Below are 20,906 nucleotides of genomic sequence, written 5' to 3'. Positions count from 1 at the left end.
GGATTTCAAGGGGTCTGGAAGTCTAGATGGAGTCAAAGGATCTAAACTCTAAATGATGTAAAATTTTCTAGGTGTTTAAAGGATCTTAAAAGGTCTAAAGCATCCAAAATGGTCTAAGCGGTTCAAAGGATCTAAGGGTTTAAAAGGTACTTTCAAATAGCACATAATTAATAGACGTAGTCACCTGGCTTAGCGGTTAGCGTTGATCCTGGTGTTGGCTTAGCGGTTAGGGTTCCGGCTTGGGATCCTAGGGTCCTCGGTTTGAATCACGGTCGATCGCTAAATTAACGCCAGGGGGGTTGACTCAGCCTGTCATCCTTCCGAGGTCGGCAAATTGAGTACCAGCTTGCTGGGATGAATGATCCCGGTGTGTACCCCGGTTTAGAATAGGTACACCGTATCCCTGCGCATCGTAAGAGGCGACTAAGGGTTGGCGTCAGGAAGGGCATCCAGCCATAAAAACATTGCCTCAAACAGGGAACCATGATTGTCATGGGGTCCGCAAGGCTAACCCCCACTCTAGCGGGGAAAATGGCCTTAAAACGATCATTCATTCATTCATTTCTCAATGGTGAAGAATCATTTTAAACAAATTCGGATCCGGATGTTCACCGCAATCGAATCAATTTGTCCTTGTTACACATCTAACTTGTCCATCAAGTTTCATCCGAATCCGTCCATAACATTTTGAGATATCATGCTATATATAGTTTTGGCCCTACCACTTAATGGTGAAGAATCACTTTTAAAATTCTAGGATCCAGATTCGGATCTTCACCAAAATCTAATCAATTTGTCATTGTCACGCACCCTACCTGTCCTCCAAATTTAGTCCGAATCCGTCCTCAACTTTGTGAGATTTCCTGCTTACAGACAAACAAACAGCCAAGGGTGAAAACCTAACCTCCATCCACTTTAAGTGGCGGAGGTAATTATTTATGGACATGTAGCCATGTGGGTTGACCGAGGCTTCCTTCCTTCACGGACAGCAATTCTAACAGGGATGATTGAAGCCATTCATTTTGTCCTTATTGTGACAAACAAAGAAACCAAGCCCCTTGGATTCAGTATCAGATGGGACAAGACGAAAGGTCAAAGCTTGAGGAACCTCCTCCTCTCTCCAGACTCCAGAGTCCAGAGACCTCTTACTGGATGGCCCTCTAGTTGAGGTAGTGCAGTGAAAAAGTTGTTTTCTCTTGACAGTTTTATTACTTTCAAACTGCTGAAGTGAAGCAGATATTAATGTGTATATGTTGCATCTGCTGTGGTGAACATCCACCCTATGTGGAAGTACGCTCTCAGATATTCCAAAATAAGTCTGTAAACAACATCTTGGTTCTTTTCACCCTGATGTATGGGGGTACTCTTTGCTGAGTTGGAAAATAAGTTTGATGCCTTTGATACCAAGATCCTTCATCACATAAAGGTTGATGCTGTTAATGATTTAGCACGTAACAAGAACTTGCATAACTTCACAGGACAGTCACCTGTTTCACACCTCATCCATGCTTGAATCTGCATCTATTTGGCCCTATAGCACGCTCCACTCCATTAGAGCCTGCCTTGCTACTGAAGGCGCCTGTAATGCAATGGTTTTGCTCCAGTAGGTCGACATCACATGTGAAGGACTGACAATATTGTGACAGACGTTCGAATGATGACCCTTGACATATCAGCAGTTTGGCCTTTAGGCAAGCACCAGACTGCCTCCACTCCTTTGTTTGAGCTGCAGATGATGGTCACAAATGACTCTTGTTAACATCTTCATAACTATTTTCTTGTATAAATGTCAAAATATACACAGAAATTAATTATTAAAATATTAAACATGTATGACTTCACTTGCTAAGTTTATTTCAGTCCATTGCGGGTTTGCTTTTCATGGTTTTTATTTATTTATTTTATTTTCCCATCTGCTCCCCATTCTGCCGGTGCTCAGAATCCATTTTTATGAGTTGGCCAAAGCAAAGTTGGCAAATTTGACCTAAGCTGCTTGTTTCAATTTTGCAATGATCATTTTGAACGGATTGCATTGTGGTTGTATATGATTTTTTAAATCTTTGTCGTATTTATTTTTAATCTGCTCTTATGGCTGTCCTCCAATTTTTCCCTCTTTCGTTATGATTTTATGTTGTGATTTTACGTTATGTTATGATTTTAATTTCTTCAGTATAGGTCGAAATTATAACGATGTTCTCTGTGAATAAAATTTAAAAAATCACCTTTGGAGGCCATTTTTCCCCGCAAGGCGGGGGTTGGCCTTTTTCGGGCACCGTGGTTGTTGTTGTTTTTTTGTTGGTCCCCTTTTTGAAGCAATGTTTTACGGCCGGATGCCCTTCCTGCCGCCAACCCTGTTTGTCGCCTTTTTACGAACCTTTTTACGAAGTACCAGTGAACTGGCACTCAATTTGCCGACCTCGGAAGGATGACAGGCTGAGTCAACCCCCCTGGCGTTAATTCAGCTATCGACCGGGATTCGATCCCAGGATCCTAAGCTGGCACCCTAGCCGCTACACCAACAACAGGCAACACCAGGCGTGAATCTGTGAATAATGGGTGTTTTTAAATTTATTTATTTTGGGGGGAATCTTTTTGGGAATTTTTTTTTTTCAACTTCAATTGTTTATAAAAAGTAATATCACGAATATTACAAATACATTTGTGCAAAATAATTGTTTGAATTATGATTGGTTTAAGCCATGACAAAACGGCAACTCAGGTACAGTCATTTATCTATATATCTACACATCTGGGCAGTGTCTGTGTTGTCACTTAACGACTCCCTCAAACTTTTGTTTCCGTGGTTGTGAAGTGCTTTTAATAACGTTGTGGTGGTTTTGAATCACGTGGGGGTGAGGTATTTTTAATGATGTGGTGGTGAGGTGTTTTTTAATGATGTGGTGGTGAGGTGTTTTTAAATCACATGGTGGTGAGGTGTTTTTAAATCACATGGGGGTGAGGTGTTTTGAATTACGTGGTGGTGAGGTGTCATCCCAAACTTCCAGTCTGCACCTACCCCTCCCCTATGTATGTGCTGAGGGGTTCTTTCTTGAAAAAAAAAACATTCAACCTAAATCTTCGACCTAAATTGCCTATAAAAATGTAATATCACAAACACAACAAATACATTTGTGCAAAATAATTGTTTGTATTATGATTGGTGTAAATCATGACAACACAGCAACTCAGGTACAGTCATTATTCTCAGCTAAAATAAGCCCGTTCCTCAGTAACGATGGAACTTCCGTTGAACTTGGGGACAACTAAGAAGAAGACCTTTGTTGGTCGAAAGCTTGTCGAACATTAAAGATCGACGTCCTGAAGCTACGTCCACGTCTGATTTAATCTCCCGATTATTTATTTAATGCAAATGAGACGCCCTGCTCCTACTGTGGAGTTTCTACTATTTCTCACAGTTATAGATATATACACAAAGAATTAAGTTAAGCACCCCCCCGTTTTTTTACAACCTCGCACATTACAAGTTTGTTGTCGTCAAAACAGTGTAATATACCCATGATATTGCTATATTTTCTGGAGAAGTGATATTATGGTCACATAAAAACATAACAATCATGCCGTTTTCAATATTTTATTCTGAATAATTTAAGGTGAAATTTTTTGGGAATTTTAGGCATATTTTCACCTCAATTTAAGTATGGAGCTATAGGTCCATCACGGACAGTGTGGATGACGTTTATGTTTTCTAACGTACAGTCATTGTTCTGAGAAGACCTCTAGCGATCTTTGCGTCAATAACGTGTGTAGGACCCACGTGATCGGATGGAGCAAGGTGCTGTGACAACCATCCCCTGGCCTGCGTACAGTCCTGACCTGAACCCCCTCGAGCACGTTTGGGACATGTTGGGACGACAAATTGCGAAGATGGTCCCTCCAATAGCCAATCTGGATGAATTGGAACGTGCATTACATCGGGAATGGAACAACCTGCCACAGCAACGCATACGACGGCTTACAGGGTCTATGAGACGTAGGGTTGAGTCAGTGATCCGATCACGTGGGTCCTACACACGTTATTGACGCAAAGATCGCTAGAGGTCTTCTCAGAACAATGACTGTACGTTAGAAAACATAAACGTCATCCACACTGTCCGTGATGGACCTATAGCTCCATACTTAAATTGAGGTGAAAATATGCCTAAAATTCCCAAAAAATTTCACCTTAAATTATTCAGAATAAAATATTGAAAACGGCATGATTATGTTTTTATGTGACCATAATATCACTTCTCCAGAAAATATAGCAATATCATGGGTATATTACACTGTTTTGACGACAACAAACTTGTAATGTGCGAGGTTGTAAAAAAACGGGGGGGTGCTTAACTTAATTCTTTGTGTATATATACTGTATATATAAGTGACTGGTTGGATGGAAGGATGAAAGTGACTGGTTGAGAAGAGTGATGGAAATGAATGTAGAAGGAAGCAGAGGACGGGGAAGACCGAGAAAGACTTGGCTAAAGATGGTGGAAGAAGAAATGCGGGCAAGGGGGTTAACAAGGAGAGATGCAGAAAATAGGGCTAAATGGAGAAGATTGTCATGGGGACCGCAAGGCTAACCCCCGCTCTAGCAGGGAAAATGGCCTTTAAAATGCATGTTGTTGTTGTTGTATATATATATTTTTTTTTTTTTTTTTTTTTTTTTTTTTGGGTGAACTTACTTTTCAAGATGACTTAGAACCAAAAGTTCATTGGAATTATGTTGAAATTATTCTAGATTTTGTTAATGTGACCTTTAAAAGAAACAAAAACCACATTTGACATTTCGAAGCAAATAAATTGATTCTTCAAAGTGATGTAAACTGATATCGAACTCAATTCACGGACAGTATTGTTAAACTTCTGTGCGTTTTCCAGAAGTATCCCCTTATTTTGCACATTAGCCAAAAAATTTTTTAACAAAAACAAAAGTTAAATTACGACTGGGATTACGGACAGTAAAATTACAGTTCAGTACTTCGTGTAACCCCCACGAGCATTCAGGAGAGCACGTACACGTTGAGGCATGCTGTTCACGAGATTTGCCAAGGTTTGGACAGGAATCGCTTGCCATGCAGTTACAATAGCCTGCTGCAATTCACGCACAGAGGCAGGCTGCTGGTCCAAGTTGTCGATTTGACGCATTAATTCTGCCCACAAGTTCTCTATCGGATTCATATCCGGGGACATGGCAGGCCACTCCATATGCTCTACACCACGGTCAGCAAGAAAGTGTTGGATCATGCAAGCATGATGAGGCCGTGCATTGTCATCTTGGAAGACAAAGTTTCCTCGAAAGGCTGCACGAACAAATGGAAGCAATGTATCTTCCAGAATAGCCCTGTTCTTGAACTGTTTCAGGTTTCCATTCAGAACAACCAGGTCAGTTTTGCCCCCTGCATGAAAAGCAGCCGAAACGGTCACCCCACCACCTCCAGCTTGGACTCTTGGCACTATACAATCTTCGTTGTAGGCTTCATGCACTTGTCTGCGCACTCGGACGCGGCCATCTTGACGATAGACCAGAAATCTAGACTCGTCACTGAAGATCACGTGATTCCAGTGTCCTGGCTGCCATTGACGGTGCTCTCTGGCCCACTGCAATCGGCGCTGGCGGTGTTGTCTGGACAGACGTGGCTTTCTCAGGGTACGCCTGGCACGATAGCCTGCTTGAACCAGTCGTTGGTCGACTAGCCTTCTGGATACAGGCACATTTGTCAGTTGCTGCCACTCAGCCCTAAGCCGATTAGCTGACTTGGTACGGCCATTGCGGACTAACCGGTGCAGCTGGCGATCAGCCCTCCTTGTGGTTCTGCGGGGACGTCCTGGCCTCGGTATTGGAGTAGGGACACCCCTCTGAGCATTTCGTTGCAGGATCTTTGACACCTGACCTTGAGTCATGCCATACTGCCAAGCAATAGCATGCTGTTTCATGCCGGAATTTCGTAAAGCCACCACTAAATGACAAACAGCATTGTCGAGTTGACGGACCATCTCCAGGGGAAGCGGCAATAACTTTTGTAGACGTGCAGCAGTTGTTTTCCACTAATACAGAACGCAACAACCCTTATATACCCGATTGTGAAGCCAATCGTCAAATGTACCTTTCCGTACATTTTGTCACGCCACCTGTGATATAATCCTGTTATTGACTTCTTGCTGCGACAGACAATCAGTCACATGGTTCTTTTAACAAAGAAATCACCGAAGTGTAAAAGAAACTCACCAGATTGATATACCGAGGTCAGAAAGTAAACCCAAGTCAAGAAAAAAAAAAATTCCATATTTAATGCCAAGTATGTATGTGTGTATATATATATATATATATATATATATATATATATATATATATATATATATATATATATATATATATATATATATATATATATATGTCTTGAATGTTTTTATTTGTTGTTTTCGGATGATTTAGGATGTTAGGTCGACATTGGGTCAGTTTGAACGCTGATTTTCTTGAACCCCGCTTTTTTCGCGATGACATTTTATGGGCCTCAGCGATCGCGTTCTAACGGGGCCACACTGTATATATACAGTATATATATATATATTTGATATCTTGTCAAAGAAATCGACTTATGCTAGCGGTCGGTAAAATAAAATGATCGGGAGCCGTATTGACATAAATTATTGAATGTAATAAATAAATAAAGCCTATTATAGACAAGATGTTCCAATACTTTTGAAAAACTTGAAAAAAGGAAAACCTGACGATAATTTCTTATAAACGACAGTTCATCTTTTTTATGAATGGGTACGACTTTTGCAATATTGATCCTTCGTTTTTTTCTGTAAGCCTTACAACTGCTTTCGAATATCCATTGTGCTGTTGTTTTGCATGATTTTTGATTGTTTTTAATTATTCAAGCATTGCTCTCCCTTCCAGGTATTGGGATTTGTTAACTTCTCCAAAGAGTTTTATGAAACGATGAAACAAAAAAATTTTGACTTCCAATTGACTGAGTTTTTGTTGTACAATTGATGATTTTAATGAAAAATGCTCAGAAACATATTTCCTCATGGGTAGGCTGGTATATTCTAGATGTTTTGACTTTAATAAACTTGACTTTTCTTTTCTTTTCTTTAATTCCACCCTAATATCATCCCCAGCAAATACACACAAGAGAAAATCACCGGAATACTGGTAAGATATTTGCAACAAAAGTTCCTCTAATATGATGTCGTGGGAAAATGAGCTGTAATGTTTGGGATTAAATACAGTTGATTCGGGTGGTTTAATAGATTGTCTTTTGTTGCTTCTCTTTGCAGGAAGAAGTGCAGAAGTTTACTGATGTTGAAAAACTCTTCCTTTATTTACAGTTGCCTTCCAGCCCCAACAATGCCATTAAAAAGTGAGCCAATGCAGTGATCCTTAGTCATTTTGATCATTTGCGTCCCTCTTTTTAAAATCTCAGTTATACATATTCCCACTGGTACACAAGCATGACTGATTATCACATGAAGATCATTGCGTTAAAGTAAATTTCATTTTACTGTGTTTATTAATTTTGAGGAGAATCTAAAACTTTACAAAGGCTGATCCATACTTGTTTTTCTGTTGTTTTGTTTGTGTTGGCCTGGGAATGTTTACCGCCTCAACATTTTTGGCATTTAAATATCATGGCTAAATTATTTTGGCTTCTATTTTGCAAAAAAACTGTAAGTAAAAGAAAAATTTCATCAAAATCTAATCGATTCCAAAATGGCTGACAGGATAGCCGAATGGTATGTACGCACACTCACCTGAGCTGCTTAATGTGGGTTTGAATCTCAGTCCAGCTGCACACTGTGATTCTGGTGTTTCCCCGACAGGGCGATTCATCAATGTCTGTGCTGTCCTTCGGATGCACATTAAAAGTCTGTTCGCATTAGTTTTCTTCTTCTTCCTCTTCTTCTTCCTCCTCCTCTTCTTCTTCTTCTTCTTCTTCTTATGACATCCACTTAATGTGGTGACATTGTTTTCAACTAGCTGTAAGTGTGGTGCATCTCCGCTGTTATCGAGGGTGAATTCGATTTGTAGTCATCACCTACTAGGAGAATTGATCAACAGAGGCTGATGAGCATTAGTTAGTAGACATTAAAGATCCTTCAGTGTCTTTCATGCATGAAGTGTAGGTGAGCTACTGCCAGTACCCTGAACAAATTCCAAATTCCTGCTCTAACCAACATCGGGCACTGCATCAGCGGCACAACTACGCTCCCAGGAAATGATGCAACCCACAGGTACGTGATGCATATGAAAGAAAATTCCAAAAAAGTTTATTTTTTAATTAACATGTTATATGGTTCATTGGGGAGCAGCAATACAAATAATGGACACACCTGTAGACAAATACATGAGACAACACCAGCCTTTATTTTGGACAAACATAGTGACCCACCTTGGGGAAGGATTCCTGGGACACTTGTGCACCAGCGACACCATCTTTGTGAGGTCATTTTTCTCTCCGCAGCTAGTAGGGCAATTGAGGAGAAATTTCCTCCTCCTCGTGGTATACCTTCCCGGCAGGGTTTATCTGTGCTCTATTCTCTAAATCCTGAGTGTCAAGTGAGAAAGCAGCACTTACCATTTTAAAGTATTTGGTCTTACTCTGCCAGAGTCAGAATCGAATGTCAAATCAGATTGAACTGTGTGGAATCAAATTTCCCCAACCAAGGAATGCCAGCCAGACAGCCATAATATACAGTATGTGCTTTAACAATAATTCATGGAAGAAAGAGATCCTGGCCTCACAGACATTTTCATAAATACAATAAGGCAGAGATTTATGAGCGGAGTACCTCCCTACGGGTTTGTGGAAGCAGTGAGGGGGAAGATTTCAGGGCATCATTTATAAACCAGAAGTACTTTTGTTCTTAGGCAGCCTTGATTTAGCCCAACCCAATGCCATCCTTTTTGTAGCTTGTTTCATGGGTATGTATTGTAAAGGACATTCACTGTATGCAGCTTCAGCATGTCTGCACCATCCACATCCTTTTTCCCCATCCTCCCAAACTCCACCAAACTCCCCCTCTGCTTTCTCTTCATCGTACAGAAGCACAGGTTGCTTGCATTGTTTTCCCTTTTAAAAATCTGAATGATTGTCTGCGGTTTTTTTTTTTTTTAATCATAGCATTCTTCTTCGAAATCTCCTCTAATTTTACCTCAATTAAAAAAAAAAGTTTTTGAAGATTATAAAGTGAACTTTTGTGAAGATTATAAAGTGAACTTTTGTGAAGATTATAAAGTGGCTTAAATAAAACAACCACCTTGTTTATTTATTTTTAAAATCTCCACCATGCATGCTGACTTTTTTTTAAATCATACATTCCTCTTTTTGTGCCAGTTTTCTATTGTCATCTGCTGTTTCTCCCTTTTATTCTTACCGTTTATTTATTTTGCTTTTTTTTGGGGGGGGGGGGGCGGTTTTGCTTTCGATTATCATGGCTGCTTTATTCCCAGAAGCCATTTGTGTGTGCACGTCTTTTTCTGCTGCCATTGTTTTTTGCTTTGGTTTGTTTATTCGTCCCTCTATTCATTATGCTTGAATGGGAATTATTTTGCAAATACAAAATCTGTAGCATTGAATAAGGGCATTAGGAGACTTTGATGTGCCTTTACATGAATTACAAGTCTATTAGGCAAGGACAAATCAACACCGTTTTAGGGATTTTCTTTATTTTACTTGGGATCCCAGCATCATGATATATTTGTTCAGATGGGAATGCAAAACAACTTTTATGGATGGACATGTCGTATTGGTCTTACTAACCGAGCAAGGTGACAGAGGGTAAAAAGGCAACGTACGGTACTGACAGTGGGACAATGGATCCACATTTGGACACAATAAGCATGAGAATGAATAAACAGGAAAGGAGGAGGGGGCGAAATACAATAACCTGCAAATAAGGGGCTTGGGTTGCGTTTAATGGGGGCATATTGCAGGTCAAGATGGGGGATAAAATGAGATGGTGGTGTGCTGCCAGTTTTAAGCCATGGTGGGAATAGCGTGTTTGAACAACATTCAGATGGCTGTTCCATAAATGGGAGAACGGAGGAACAAAAGTGGGAGGTGTGCAGTAAGCCTGCATTTTGGGAGTTTTAACCAGGAAGGGGTTCTTGGAAGAACACATGTGTTCTGGAGGAGCTGGGGAGGGTTGGAGGGCTGAGATCAGAGGAAAGGGAGTTTTTTTTCTTATTGGTTAGGGTGCAACTTGATAAGGTCTTCAGGCCTGACTTCATTACTGTTGTACTTCAGAGCACAACATGTAAATGTTGATTGGTGTTTGCTTGAGATTTGGTGACATTTTGGGGATCGTAAAATTTATTTCTTTTTCAATTAAAATGAATAGTACAGTGCATTTGTCTCCTGTACCTGTTTGTGCAGTGATACGGGCCCTGTGTCAAACAACCGCATCGATCAAATGCGCGCGCTTGAATGGATCCAGGCCCACTTGGAGGAATGTCATGAAACGTGTCTCCCCAAGCAGCAAGTCTACAACGAATACAAGTAAGTAAGCCATTTGTTTTCTGCAAAACAGAAACTATGCTGAAACATTGCCCTGGAAGTACATCTGAGGAGTATCTGATTGCATTTTGGGCCATGTTGCTCACTTTTTCTCTCTGATGAATGAAATGCATGACTGTAGAGTTCAAATAATTAATGAACATCAAGAAGTCCTTTTAGAGAATTGGTCAGTCAGTACATTGTAATTTTGAAGCACGACTTTATTACACCTAAGGTATGCATTAAAAATGTTTCAGATTGTTTTATACGTTTCAATTGTTTGGTGGTGGTTTTTTGTTTTTTTTTTGATTTTCTCAATAACTCCATGATTGCAGGACATGTCATCTAGGAAGCATTGAGAATCAGATATTCCAGACTTTGGCCACTTAAAAACTTTCTGCCTTCGTTGAGAGCTGAATGGTGAAGTGTCCTCCCTCTCCCCCTTCATTAATTGATTGATATTAGCTCCTGGACTGACTAACAGGAGTTTCATTCACATAGTCATTCAGATTTTTATCCCGTGCGCGAAAAGCAATGTCTGTCTGTTGGTCTACAAACGTCAGTTTAGGATCGAGGAACTACTTCATTTCAATTGAATGTTATATTTTGAACACGAATCAGACCATGAATCAGAACACGAACCTGCAGTTGAGCAGAACTTTGTCTCTGAATTTGACAAATTGTACGGAATCTTGTCCTGATTATCCATGCACAAAGAGGAGAGATTATATTTTTGGTCTGTTTTCCTGTCAGGCAGTCAAAAAAAAATTCCAAACAGGAAACGTAGTTGTTAAGGACGTCATGAAGGGCACAACCAACAGAACGACAAACTAATGCAAAGTGTTAAATATGGTGGTGTAAAAAATTCTGCATCAACAGTAGTAAACTCTCCCAAAAATGTTTTTTTTTCTACAACCTTTAAAATCTTTATTTATTTCAATACAATTATATAATTGAACACTGTAGAACACAAATCACCTTTTCGGCACTTTCAAAAACCCGTTTTAGTAGTTCTTGCACAAAATATTACGGCATCTTACGTCATCTCGACCAATCAAATTTTCTGCTCGCAGACCCTCGCCAGGTGTTTTCCTCAAATCTGCATGTGGTAAGGTGTTCTATGAACCCTCTAGTTTCCTCCGCTACCGAAGATGGATGGAAGTTATGTTTTCACACAATTCGTGTGTGTTTATTTGTTTGTGAGCAAGATGTCTCAAAAAGTTATGGACAGATCCAGACAAAACTTAGTGGACAGGTTGGATGTGTGAGAAGGACGAATTGATTAGATGTTGGTGAAGATCCTGATCTGGATACGAGAATTTTTTAATTTTTAAAGGTGAACCCAAACGCTCAGACCACTTCGACGCTAATCTATCCCTTGATACCCTATAAAATAGATGTGAAATAATGAATGAATGAATGAATGATCGTTTTAAGGCCATTTTCCCCGCTAGAGCGGGGGTTAGCAAGGTTACCCTATAAAATAGATGTGATGAGTCTTTTTCCGATTTCCGATTTATAAAGTGCTGTGTCATGCTTTGTCCGTGTCATGTAAATGCCATGTTGTGTCTGTGCCATGTCCGTGCAGTATCGTATCCGTGCTGTGTAGTGACGTATTTCTTCTGGAGTAATATAACTGATTTATAAATTAATACAAAATCCCTGATAAACTGTCAATTGAATGGAAAAATAAAACCTACCAATGTATCGTGAACATGTGACCAGCATTTTCATCTACACTACCATCTGCTACACTGCCATCTTCACTAACACCATCTTCATCTGAATCACTCGCATCAGGCTCAAAATGATACGGATCCACAATTGTCCTGAAAGCATTTCCATCACTAATTTTGTTTACAATAGTTTCTTCAAAATCCCACTGATCAGTTTCAACATACTGAGAACCTTCAGAGTTGCTAATGACGGTGGAATCGGTCATTCGGTCAACATACTGAGAACCTTCAGAGTTGCTAATGACGGTGGAATCGGTATCGGAATTAGAACTCGACATGCACGGTTCTCCGTGTACAGCCGCCATTTGGATCAAGGTGAGGTCATAGTGTGATGTCACTGGCGAAATCGAAAATCGACACTCTAGGTCTCTTTTCGACACTGTGATTGGCCAAGAAATTTCAAAAATAAATTCCCTTTAAATTAGACCATTATGATTTTCAATGGTTTTCAGAAGAAAAAAAATTTGCTTTTGGGTTCCCCTTTAAACAGTGATTCTTCATTATTGAGAGATAGAGCCAAAATGATATACATTATAGCACGATATTTCCAAAAATTGTGGACGGGTTATGACAAAAGATGCTGGATGAGTTGGGTAGGTGACAAGAACAAGCCGATTCGATTTTAGTTCATGTCCGGATGCAGATCTGGCCTATCAGTGGATTGCAAAACCTAAACTGTTCAGTCTGGCAGAGGTTTGCGCTCTACCGAGAATTGTTCTAGTGTATTTTATGTTTAGTTTGTTTTGTTTCAACTGTCCGTGAACATATGTGATAAATTGGATGGAAAATGCTCATACTACACCAACCTGATAAAACGTCCTCTTGTAGAATCCATTTTAACCAGGATGATGAAAATCTTGGACAATAAGCTAAAAAGAATCATGAACGAGACCTTGTTTTCTACAACTCAATCGTACAACCCAATGAAGCGTTAACAGAACACAAAGAAAGATGAAGAAGAAAAAGCCAATTCTGCACATTTAGGGTGTAATGTCCCCATACAGTCACACTTTTTCTGCTCCACATTAGCAATATGCATTTTGCAATTGAAAGGACACGCATGCACACACACCACTTAGCATTAATAATGTGCCCCCATGTAGCCCGACTAAGCCACCCTCCTCACCGTCATGCATACGTCTACCTACCTACTTTGCTTTTTTTTTTTTTTTCTTTTTTTTTTTTGTATACAAGATCGAGGCTCGTGAAAGAGCGAACATTAATCACACAGAAAGACAAACAGACACATAAAACAAATAACATCGGGAGCGGTAGACAAGATGGGGAGAGAGGGGGAAGGACACAAACACAACATTTGAGAGCAGGGACCGAGAGACATGGAGACATCGAGAGATCTGTGGGAGGGAGAGGGCTTTGGGGGGGAGGCATGTGAAGGGGGGGAGGCATGTGAAGGGGGGGAGGCATGTGAAGGGGGGGGGGTGGGAGAGGTATAAACATATGGACACTGCCAGGATTTCCAGGAAATAAGTTGGAATTTCAAACAAGGTGGATCTGGGGTGAATTAGTGGGGGTAGAAAAGATCAAGGTTATGGATGGGGGAAGATAAGAGATGGTGGTGAACAGCTGTTTTAAAGACCTGGAGGGAGGAGAGGGATTGAAGGGAGTGTGGGAGTTTGTTCCACAGGCGGGAGAAAAGAGGAATGAAAGAGTGAAGGTGAGCAGAGAGCCGAGATTTCGGCAGTTTAACCATCAGAGGGTTGCTGGCAGATCTTGTGCGACCTGTAGGAATATTTGGGGGACAGAGCACAGAGAGAGCTGGGGGAGCAAGGCCGGAGAGGAGTCGGTAGAAGACAGAAAGACCACCTACCTGCCTGCGGTGAGTGAGTGAAAGGCCCTCAGAGATAGCTTCATCGCGGGAGATTCCAATGATTTTCTTGCTTGACTTGACTTTTTCTTGCTTGCTTTCTTGATTTCCTTGCTTGACGCTCAGCATTTATAAGGATCGAGCATGACCAAACAACCACAATTATTTGGCAATCCTAGCACAGGCTTTGATGGGCCTAATGATCTCCTCCTGCATCACAGTTACTTGTAAGGGAACTCAGTATTTTCTTATAATTATTACAGTATTATTAGCCTCCGTTGGACTTAGCCATTTAAGCTCTAGATATTTGTGCCGTTCTCTTTTGAACTGCTCATTGTTACTGCTGCTGGCTGCTACCCTGCTCGCTCCGAGTCTGGCCATTGTCCCTTGCGCTCTCTCCTAGCCTGGCCCTTGGTTTCTAACATGTTCCTTTTCCAGAACATGACAATGAACCTCACCTAGCTGAAGCTCCTCCTTTCCCAACCTACAACCTGTTCTTGCTCCTCTTCCTGCCCATTCTTCTTATGCATTACAATTGCTGCTTACCATTAGTTGTAGTTGATCCTGTCAATCGATAAATGTCTTACTTCTCTCTTTAATATCTATGCAGTACCATGAGGATTGCTTATAAATGTTTTTCATTTGTCCATTCATGATCTCTTTCTACCATTCATGATCTTATTGGTTTTTTTTTTACTTCCTTCTCTATTTCAGTTAAACTATCTAAGTCCCTCCTTGTAACTTTATTTTTCATTTTTACACATTTACAATAATAAAATGACCTGTTTATCCCTAAACCTTCTACCCTAATCAACATAATACACCCACAACACGGCATTAGCCTCATCTCACTCATGTTTTCTGTCAGCTCGATTACTGCCTCTGATCCCCTATTAGCAAGTCATCCTATTATAACCTGTATACATACATTATTATAACCTGTATGTTATACAAATCATATTATGCTTACCACCAATCGTGTTTGAAAATAACCTCCCGCTCCTTCCATGCAACACTCAACACATTCATACAAACCCATCTTGACACAAACCCAGACCCACTTTTAGGGGGGGGTCAAACCTGGATCCACTTTTATCCTCAGTAGATCCCCTATAGTCTAGACCCTGGTTGTTTTTTTTTTGTCTTGAACAAAATGTACTATGTGACGGGTGATGACGGTTGTGGTCAAGTTTCTTTGAAAGAATGTGCGTATGTTTGGAGAAGGTCCAAGTGTTTACATACTGACTGATTGACGGACACCATGCAATGCTAATACCTCACCTGCACTAGGGCCCAGGTGAGCTAAAAATGGTACATGCTGTTTCCTTGCTTGACGCTCAGCATTTAGAAGGATCGAGCATGACCAAACAACCACAATTATTTGGCAATCCTAGCACAGGCTTTGATGGGCCTAATGATCTCCTCCTGCATCAAAGTTACTTGTAAGGGAACTCAGTATTTTCTTATAATTATTACAGTATTATTAGCCTCCGTTGGACTTAGTCCAAAACGGGGGCTTATGGTTTTGGTCTCGTCGGTCCGTCGGTCCGTGCGTCTGCAACCATATCTCAGAGATGTATGGACCGATTTTGTTCATACTTGGCACAAAGACAACACATGATGGTATACGGTCACTTGAAAAAGTAAGTACACCCCATGTAAAGTTTTGACTTTTTCAACATATTTCAACATACAGCTATTTGATCTTCATTTCAACAATATTGATAGATAAAGGTGATATAATATAACAAATATCATGAAACATTTACATTTTGTTGTCCATTGTATAATTTAAATAAACATAAATGCAAATTTCGCATGTGGAAAAATTAAGTACACCCCTACATTTATCACTACTTCAAATACCTAAAATTAGAATCAGGTGCACCAGCTCAGGTGCAAATGATTAGAACATCATTAGAGAGGATCTTGGAGGAACCTGTCTTATTTAAACCTCAGACATTTCGTTTGGTTTGCTCTTTATTGTTGAAGTGTGCGGCGTCACCGTGCCTAGATCAAAAGAGCTCTCTGAGGCCTTCAGAAAGAAGGTTATAGATGCCTACGAGTCTGGGAAGGGATTTAAAAAGATCTCCAAACAATTTGAAATCAATCATTCGACTGTCCGGAAGATCATCTACAAGTGGAGAAGATTCCAAACAACTGCAAACTTGTTCAGGCCAGGCCGCCCCAGCAAGTTCAGCCCGAGAGCAGACCGCAAGATGCTGAAAGAAGTCTCTAAGAACCCCAGAATGTCATCATGGGACCTACAGGTAGCTCTTGCCACTGTTGATGTCAAAGTGCACGAGTCTACCATTAGAAAGAGGCTGCACAAATTTGATCTGCATGGGAGGTGTGCCAGGAGGAAACCTTTGCTGTCCAGAAAGAGCATCAGGGCAAGACTAAAGTTTGCCAATGAACACCTAGGCAAAGACCAGCACTTCTGGAACAATGTGCTCTGAACAGATGAGTCAAAGGTAGAGCTATTTGGCCACAGTACCAGAAGACATGTTTGGCGAAAACCAAAGACAGCATTTGACCACAAGAACCTGATACCAACTGTAAAGCATGGTGGTGGAAATATTATGGTTTGGGGCAGCTTTGCTGCATCAGGGCCTGGGCAGCTCACCATCATATAATCCATTATGAATTCTTCATTGTACCAGAGGGTGCTTGAAGATAATGTGAGGCCATCTGTCGGAAAGTTGAAGCTCAACCGAAGGTGGACCTTGCAACATGACAATGAGCCTAAACATACCACTAAATCCACCAAGGAATGGCTGAAAATAAAGAAATGGAGGGTTCTGGAATGGCCAAGTCAAAGCCCGGATCTAAATCCCAACGAGATGTGTGGGGGGATTTGAAACGAGCCGTGCATGCAAGAAACCCCTCAAACATCGCACAGCTGAAAGAATTCTGCATGGAGGAGTGGGCAAAAATTTCTCCCAGACGATGTCAGAGACTGGTAGACAGTTATAAGAAACACCTACTTGAGGTTGTTTCTGCCAAAGGGGGCAATACCACCTATTAGAGCCAAGGGTGTACTTACTTTTTCCACATGCGAAATTTGCATGTATGTTTATTTAAATTATACAATGGACTACAAAATGTAAATGTTTCATGATATTTGTTATATTATATCACCTTTATCTATCAATATTGTTGAAATGAAGATCAAATGGCTGTATGTTGAAATATGTTGAAAAAGTCAAAACTTTACATGGGGTGTACTTACTTTTTCACGTGACTGTACATACGCACATAATTTTGTTTTGCGATGCGATCAAGGATGGCTGGCTGGTGGCCATTTTAGTTGTAAAAAAAACAAAAACCCCCCCGATGTTGAACATATCCACAACCAATCTCGGACATGCATTTGCCGATGTTCAAACTTGGCACACAGATAATGAATTATGGCTTATATATGCGTGCCAATTTTTTTTCGAGATCAGATCAAAGGTGGCCAACTGGCGGCCATTTTTTACTTAAACGTGTCTCCAACAATTTCTCGGACATGCAAGGTCCGATTTTGTTCAAGCTCGGCACAAGCACAGCACATGATGGCAAATATGTGCACTTTATTTTGCGATTGATCAAAGATGGACAACTGCTAGACTGGTGGCCATTTTAGTTGTAAAAAACCCGATATTGACCACGTCCTCAACCATGTTTCAGGCATGCATTTACTGATCTTATTCAAACTTAGCACACGTATAATGAATGATGGCTTACATATGCATGTCATTTTATTTCGAGATGAGATCCAAGGTGGCCGACTGGCGGCCATTTTGTTACTTAAACGTGTCCCCATCCATTTCTCGGACATGAATTGAAAGATTTTCTTCAAACTTGGCACAAAGACAATACATGAGCATACATATGCAGAAGATTTTGTTTTGTCATCAGACCAAAGATGGCTGACTGACAGCCTTTAACTCCGTACAGCAAAATTACTAAAAACATGGTGAGGCTATGACATTTTATGTCTTTTTATTCTTGTTATTATTATAGCTTGGTTTAAAGACACGGATACTAACATTAATCGATCTAAGTCTCTGAACTGCCAAATGTAGAGTTTCGCTCTCAGCAGGTACAGCAAAACGAATAAGAAATCCGGGTATCAGCAGTGAATGCAAGAGTGCAACAATGCTACAAGGCCATGCTATCAAAATAAAAAGCCCCAAAAAACACCTACCTCCAAACATCTCCCTTCCTTTCCCCCAAAAACAAGATCTTCCAAAGGAAGGCACAGATGTTCCGTTCCTCAAAATACTCACTTAGATTGCATGATCTCACTCCAGGAAGCAACTGCAATTGAAGCAACCAACTTTTGACCGCCACACAGGTAACTAAGAACATGCTGCCTTGACGGAATTGGCAAAAAAATGAGTTTCACAGATTGGTGTAATAATGATGTGAGATGGCAATTTGCTACTTGCACTGTTCGCCCTGGGGCCTTGCTCGAGCTTGTCACGGAACTCCCTGAGAGCAGCTGTACGGGATGCACCCTACATCAACGATTTTTAAACAAACCTCACAAATCCGTGTGCTGAAGAGAAAACCACAGCTTGTCCTTGACAATTTTACTTGCACCAGACTATCGTGGTATGAATATTAGGTTGCTCTGTAACATAGTCTCCTTTTATATAAGAAAATAGGGCAAGTGTTTTGTCTCTGCTCATAAGCCAAATATGCCTCTTATTGTCATCTTGGCTTAACCAGTAGTTTCCAGTTTGCACAATTTGTATCTCTGAAGACTCATTAACTCACCTAGGATTCTCTAAGGTACTTGGACTTTTGTAACTCTAAATCAAGATATCTATTGCATTATTTAAAGCGCATCGTGATATTTGGTCAACGACTTGCATCTGGCACAAGTTTATTCCCTTTGTCTGAATTGCCTTTTTTTTTAAAGGGCCCTTGAGCAATTTGCAAAGTACAATCTCATTTTGTGTGGTAATGTTTTGGAATTTATGAGCTGCTATTATTTACTCTCATCTGATATTGGCAGTATGCAATGATGTCACGTCTCTCCGGAATATGCATCCCGTCCGGCTTTATTGGCGATAAACAAATGTGACAAAAGCACGGCATTTTCACTTTTAAATCGCACCAGCTCGTACATGCTTCTCATTGTAAACATCTCGCCTTGTCTCCCATAATGGCAGCAGCATTACGCAGCCTCATCCTCACAGCAGAAGTGACGTCTATTGCACACGGCTTATTCGAGGCAGCAGCTGGACTGATGCAGAAAACACCATACCACTGCCAGTGGCATATACTTCCAGCTGGAACTTGCTCAAGCTTTGTTTCTTCCTTCCTCCTCTTCATTCCTTATAGGGTGCATTGTGAAAACCTGAGCTACCGAGTGCTGAGCGCTGCAGACTTTGGCAAACTCATGAAGAGCGTCTTTCCAAACATGAAGGCACGGAGGCTCGGCACACGAGGCCAGTCTCGATATCCTTACAGTCGGTGTTGTCGAGAACGGTTGGAAAAGGTTAAGGTAAAAGTTCTGCAGCTTGTGCAGACCATGATGCACTGGGTTCATCAAAGTGAGTGTATTATTGTGGGGGGGAGAACCCCGCAAGTTGTTTGCTTTGAAGCGGTAACATTGAGATTGATGTTGATGGTTTTTAACCTCTCAATCTTTGAGGGAAGAGTGGGACCAGATTTCTCAGAGTTGTGATGAAAGCAAAATGTAATTGAAAATGGGTAGCATTCGATCTGTTATCTGTAAGGAAAGAGTTGCTTGTTATACCCTCAAACCAGAGAAGGGTAGATCCTAAAATGAGTAAGCTTTATACAATCAGATAAGAGGCATCAACAGATTGAGAGTCTACGACTATGCAGCAATCCTTTGGATTGTTCGGTTTTGTGTTGGGAGATGTCACTGATCTTCTTACCTTTAAACTCCAAATTGATGTACACAGCTGTACTCCACAGCAATGATTAGGTTAAATACTGATATTTTGAAAAAGGACAAACGTGATCCCGCAAGGCCCTTGACTTCCAAGCACGTACTGCTACAGCGGATTGAGGAAGAAATCCCTCATCCACAGCCCATTTCTGCCCCGGCTTGGCATTGACGAAAAGGATGATGCTGTAAGTGTTTTGCTATTTGTGCTAGAAATTCCTTGTGAAAACTATCCATTCGTTTTTATTCGGTATTTGAAAGGCCCAATCTCTTTTGGGTGATGTGCGGACTGCTCTGCTTGTCAAATAATAGACGTGATGACGTGTTGATGTTTGTAATATTTTTTATTTGGTCTTTTTAAAATATAGGTGGAGGAAAATGCAGATGGGGATGGGAAGGTCTGGGAGCGAGGTGAAGTGAAGAGGGTGATGGCCGCCGCATGCTCACTCGTCTGTGAATGGGCACAGGGCATGCTGAGTCGACCCTTCAACTCCCTCCTTGACCTCTCGCACTACCTTGTCACAAGCAGCTTTGTTTCCAACAAAACGGCTCCAGCTATTACGATAATGGCTGCCTCCGACGGTAAGTGTGTTGACTTCCTTGCTCGATCTCCAAGCCCCTCACAATTCGCTTGTATTAACCAGACGTCTGGTGATTTACTTTCTGTTATAACAGCCCTGCAAGCACACCTGACACAACAGTCACCCTTCTGCAAAGCGGAAGATGACAGCGTCTTCCTTAGTCATACTGGGAGGATGAATTCTGCGTTACCGCCACCACCATCAGGCGAAAGTGGTTCAAGCACATCAACAATTGGTACCACCAGTGTGGACACAAAGTTGCAACTACAACGGAAACTGCAACAAACATGCATAAGAAGGCAGCAGGAGCCTCGACTTCCCCCAGCTTCACCAGGCGCACAAACG

General features: G+C 41.0%; 1 protein-coding gene across 1 annotated transcript in view; it reads left to right on the top strand.

Annotated features, from left to right (window-relative positions):
• Positions 1–20,906, top strand: part of LOC137429694 (DNA-binding protein RFX7) — a 119,986-nt gene that overhangs the window by 85,699 nt on the left and 13,381 nt on the right. Inside the window, exons 2-8 of the mRNA XM_068119839.2 lie at positions 7,132–7,165; positions 7,291–7,373; positions 10,389–10,511; positions 19,407–19,523; positions 20,084–20,168; positions 20,349–20,562; positions 20,656–20,906. Of these exons, the coding sequence (XP_067975940.2) occupies positions 7,132–7,165; positions 7,291–7,373; positions 10,389–10,511; positions 19,407–19,523; positions 20,084–20,168; positions 20,349–20,562; positions 20,656–20,906 (907 nt within the window). The remainder of the gene's footprint in view (positions 1–7,131; positions 7,166–7,290; positions 7,374–10,388; positions 10,512–19,406; positions 19,524–20,083; positions 20,169–20,348; positions 20,563–20,655) is intronic.

The sequence above is a fragment of the Myxine glutinosa genome, chromosome 6 (genome assembly GCF_964187855.1).
Source record: "Myxine glutinosa chromosome 6, kmMyxGlut1.1, whole genome shotgun sequence".
Classification (NCBI taxonomy): Eukaryota; Metazoa; Chordata; class Myxini; order Myxiniformes; family Myxinidae; genus Myxine; species Myxine glutinosa.
This window is presented reverse-complemented; position numbering and strand designations above follow the sequence as displayed.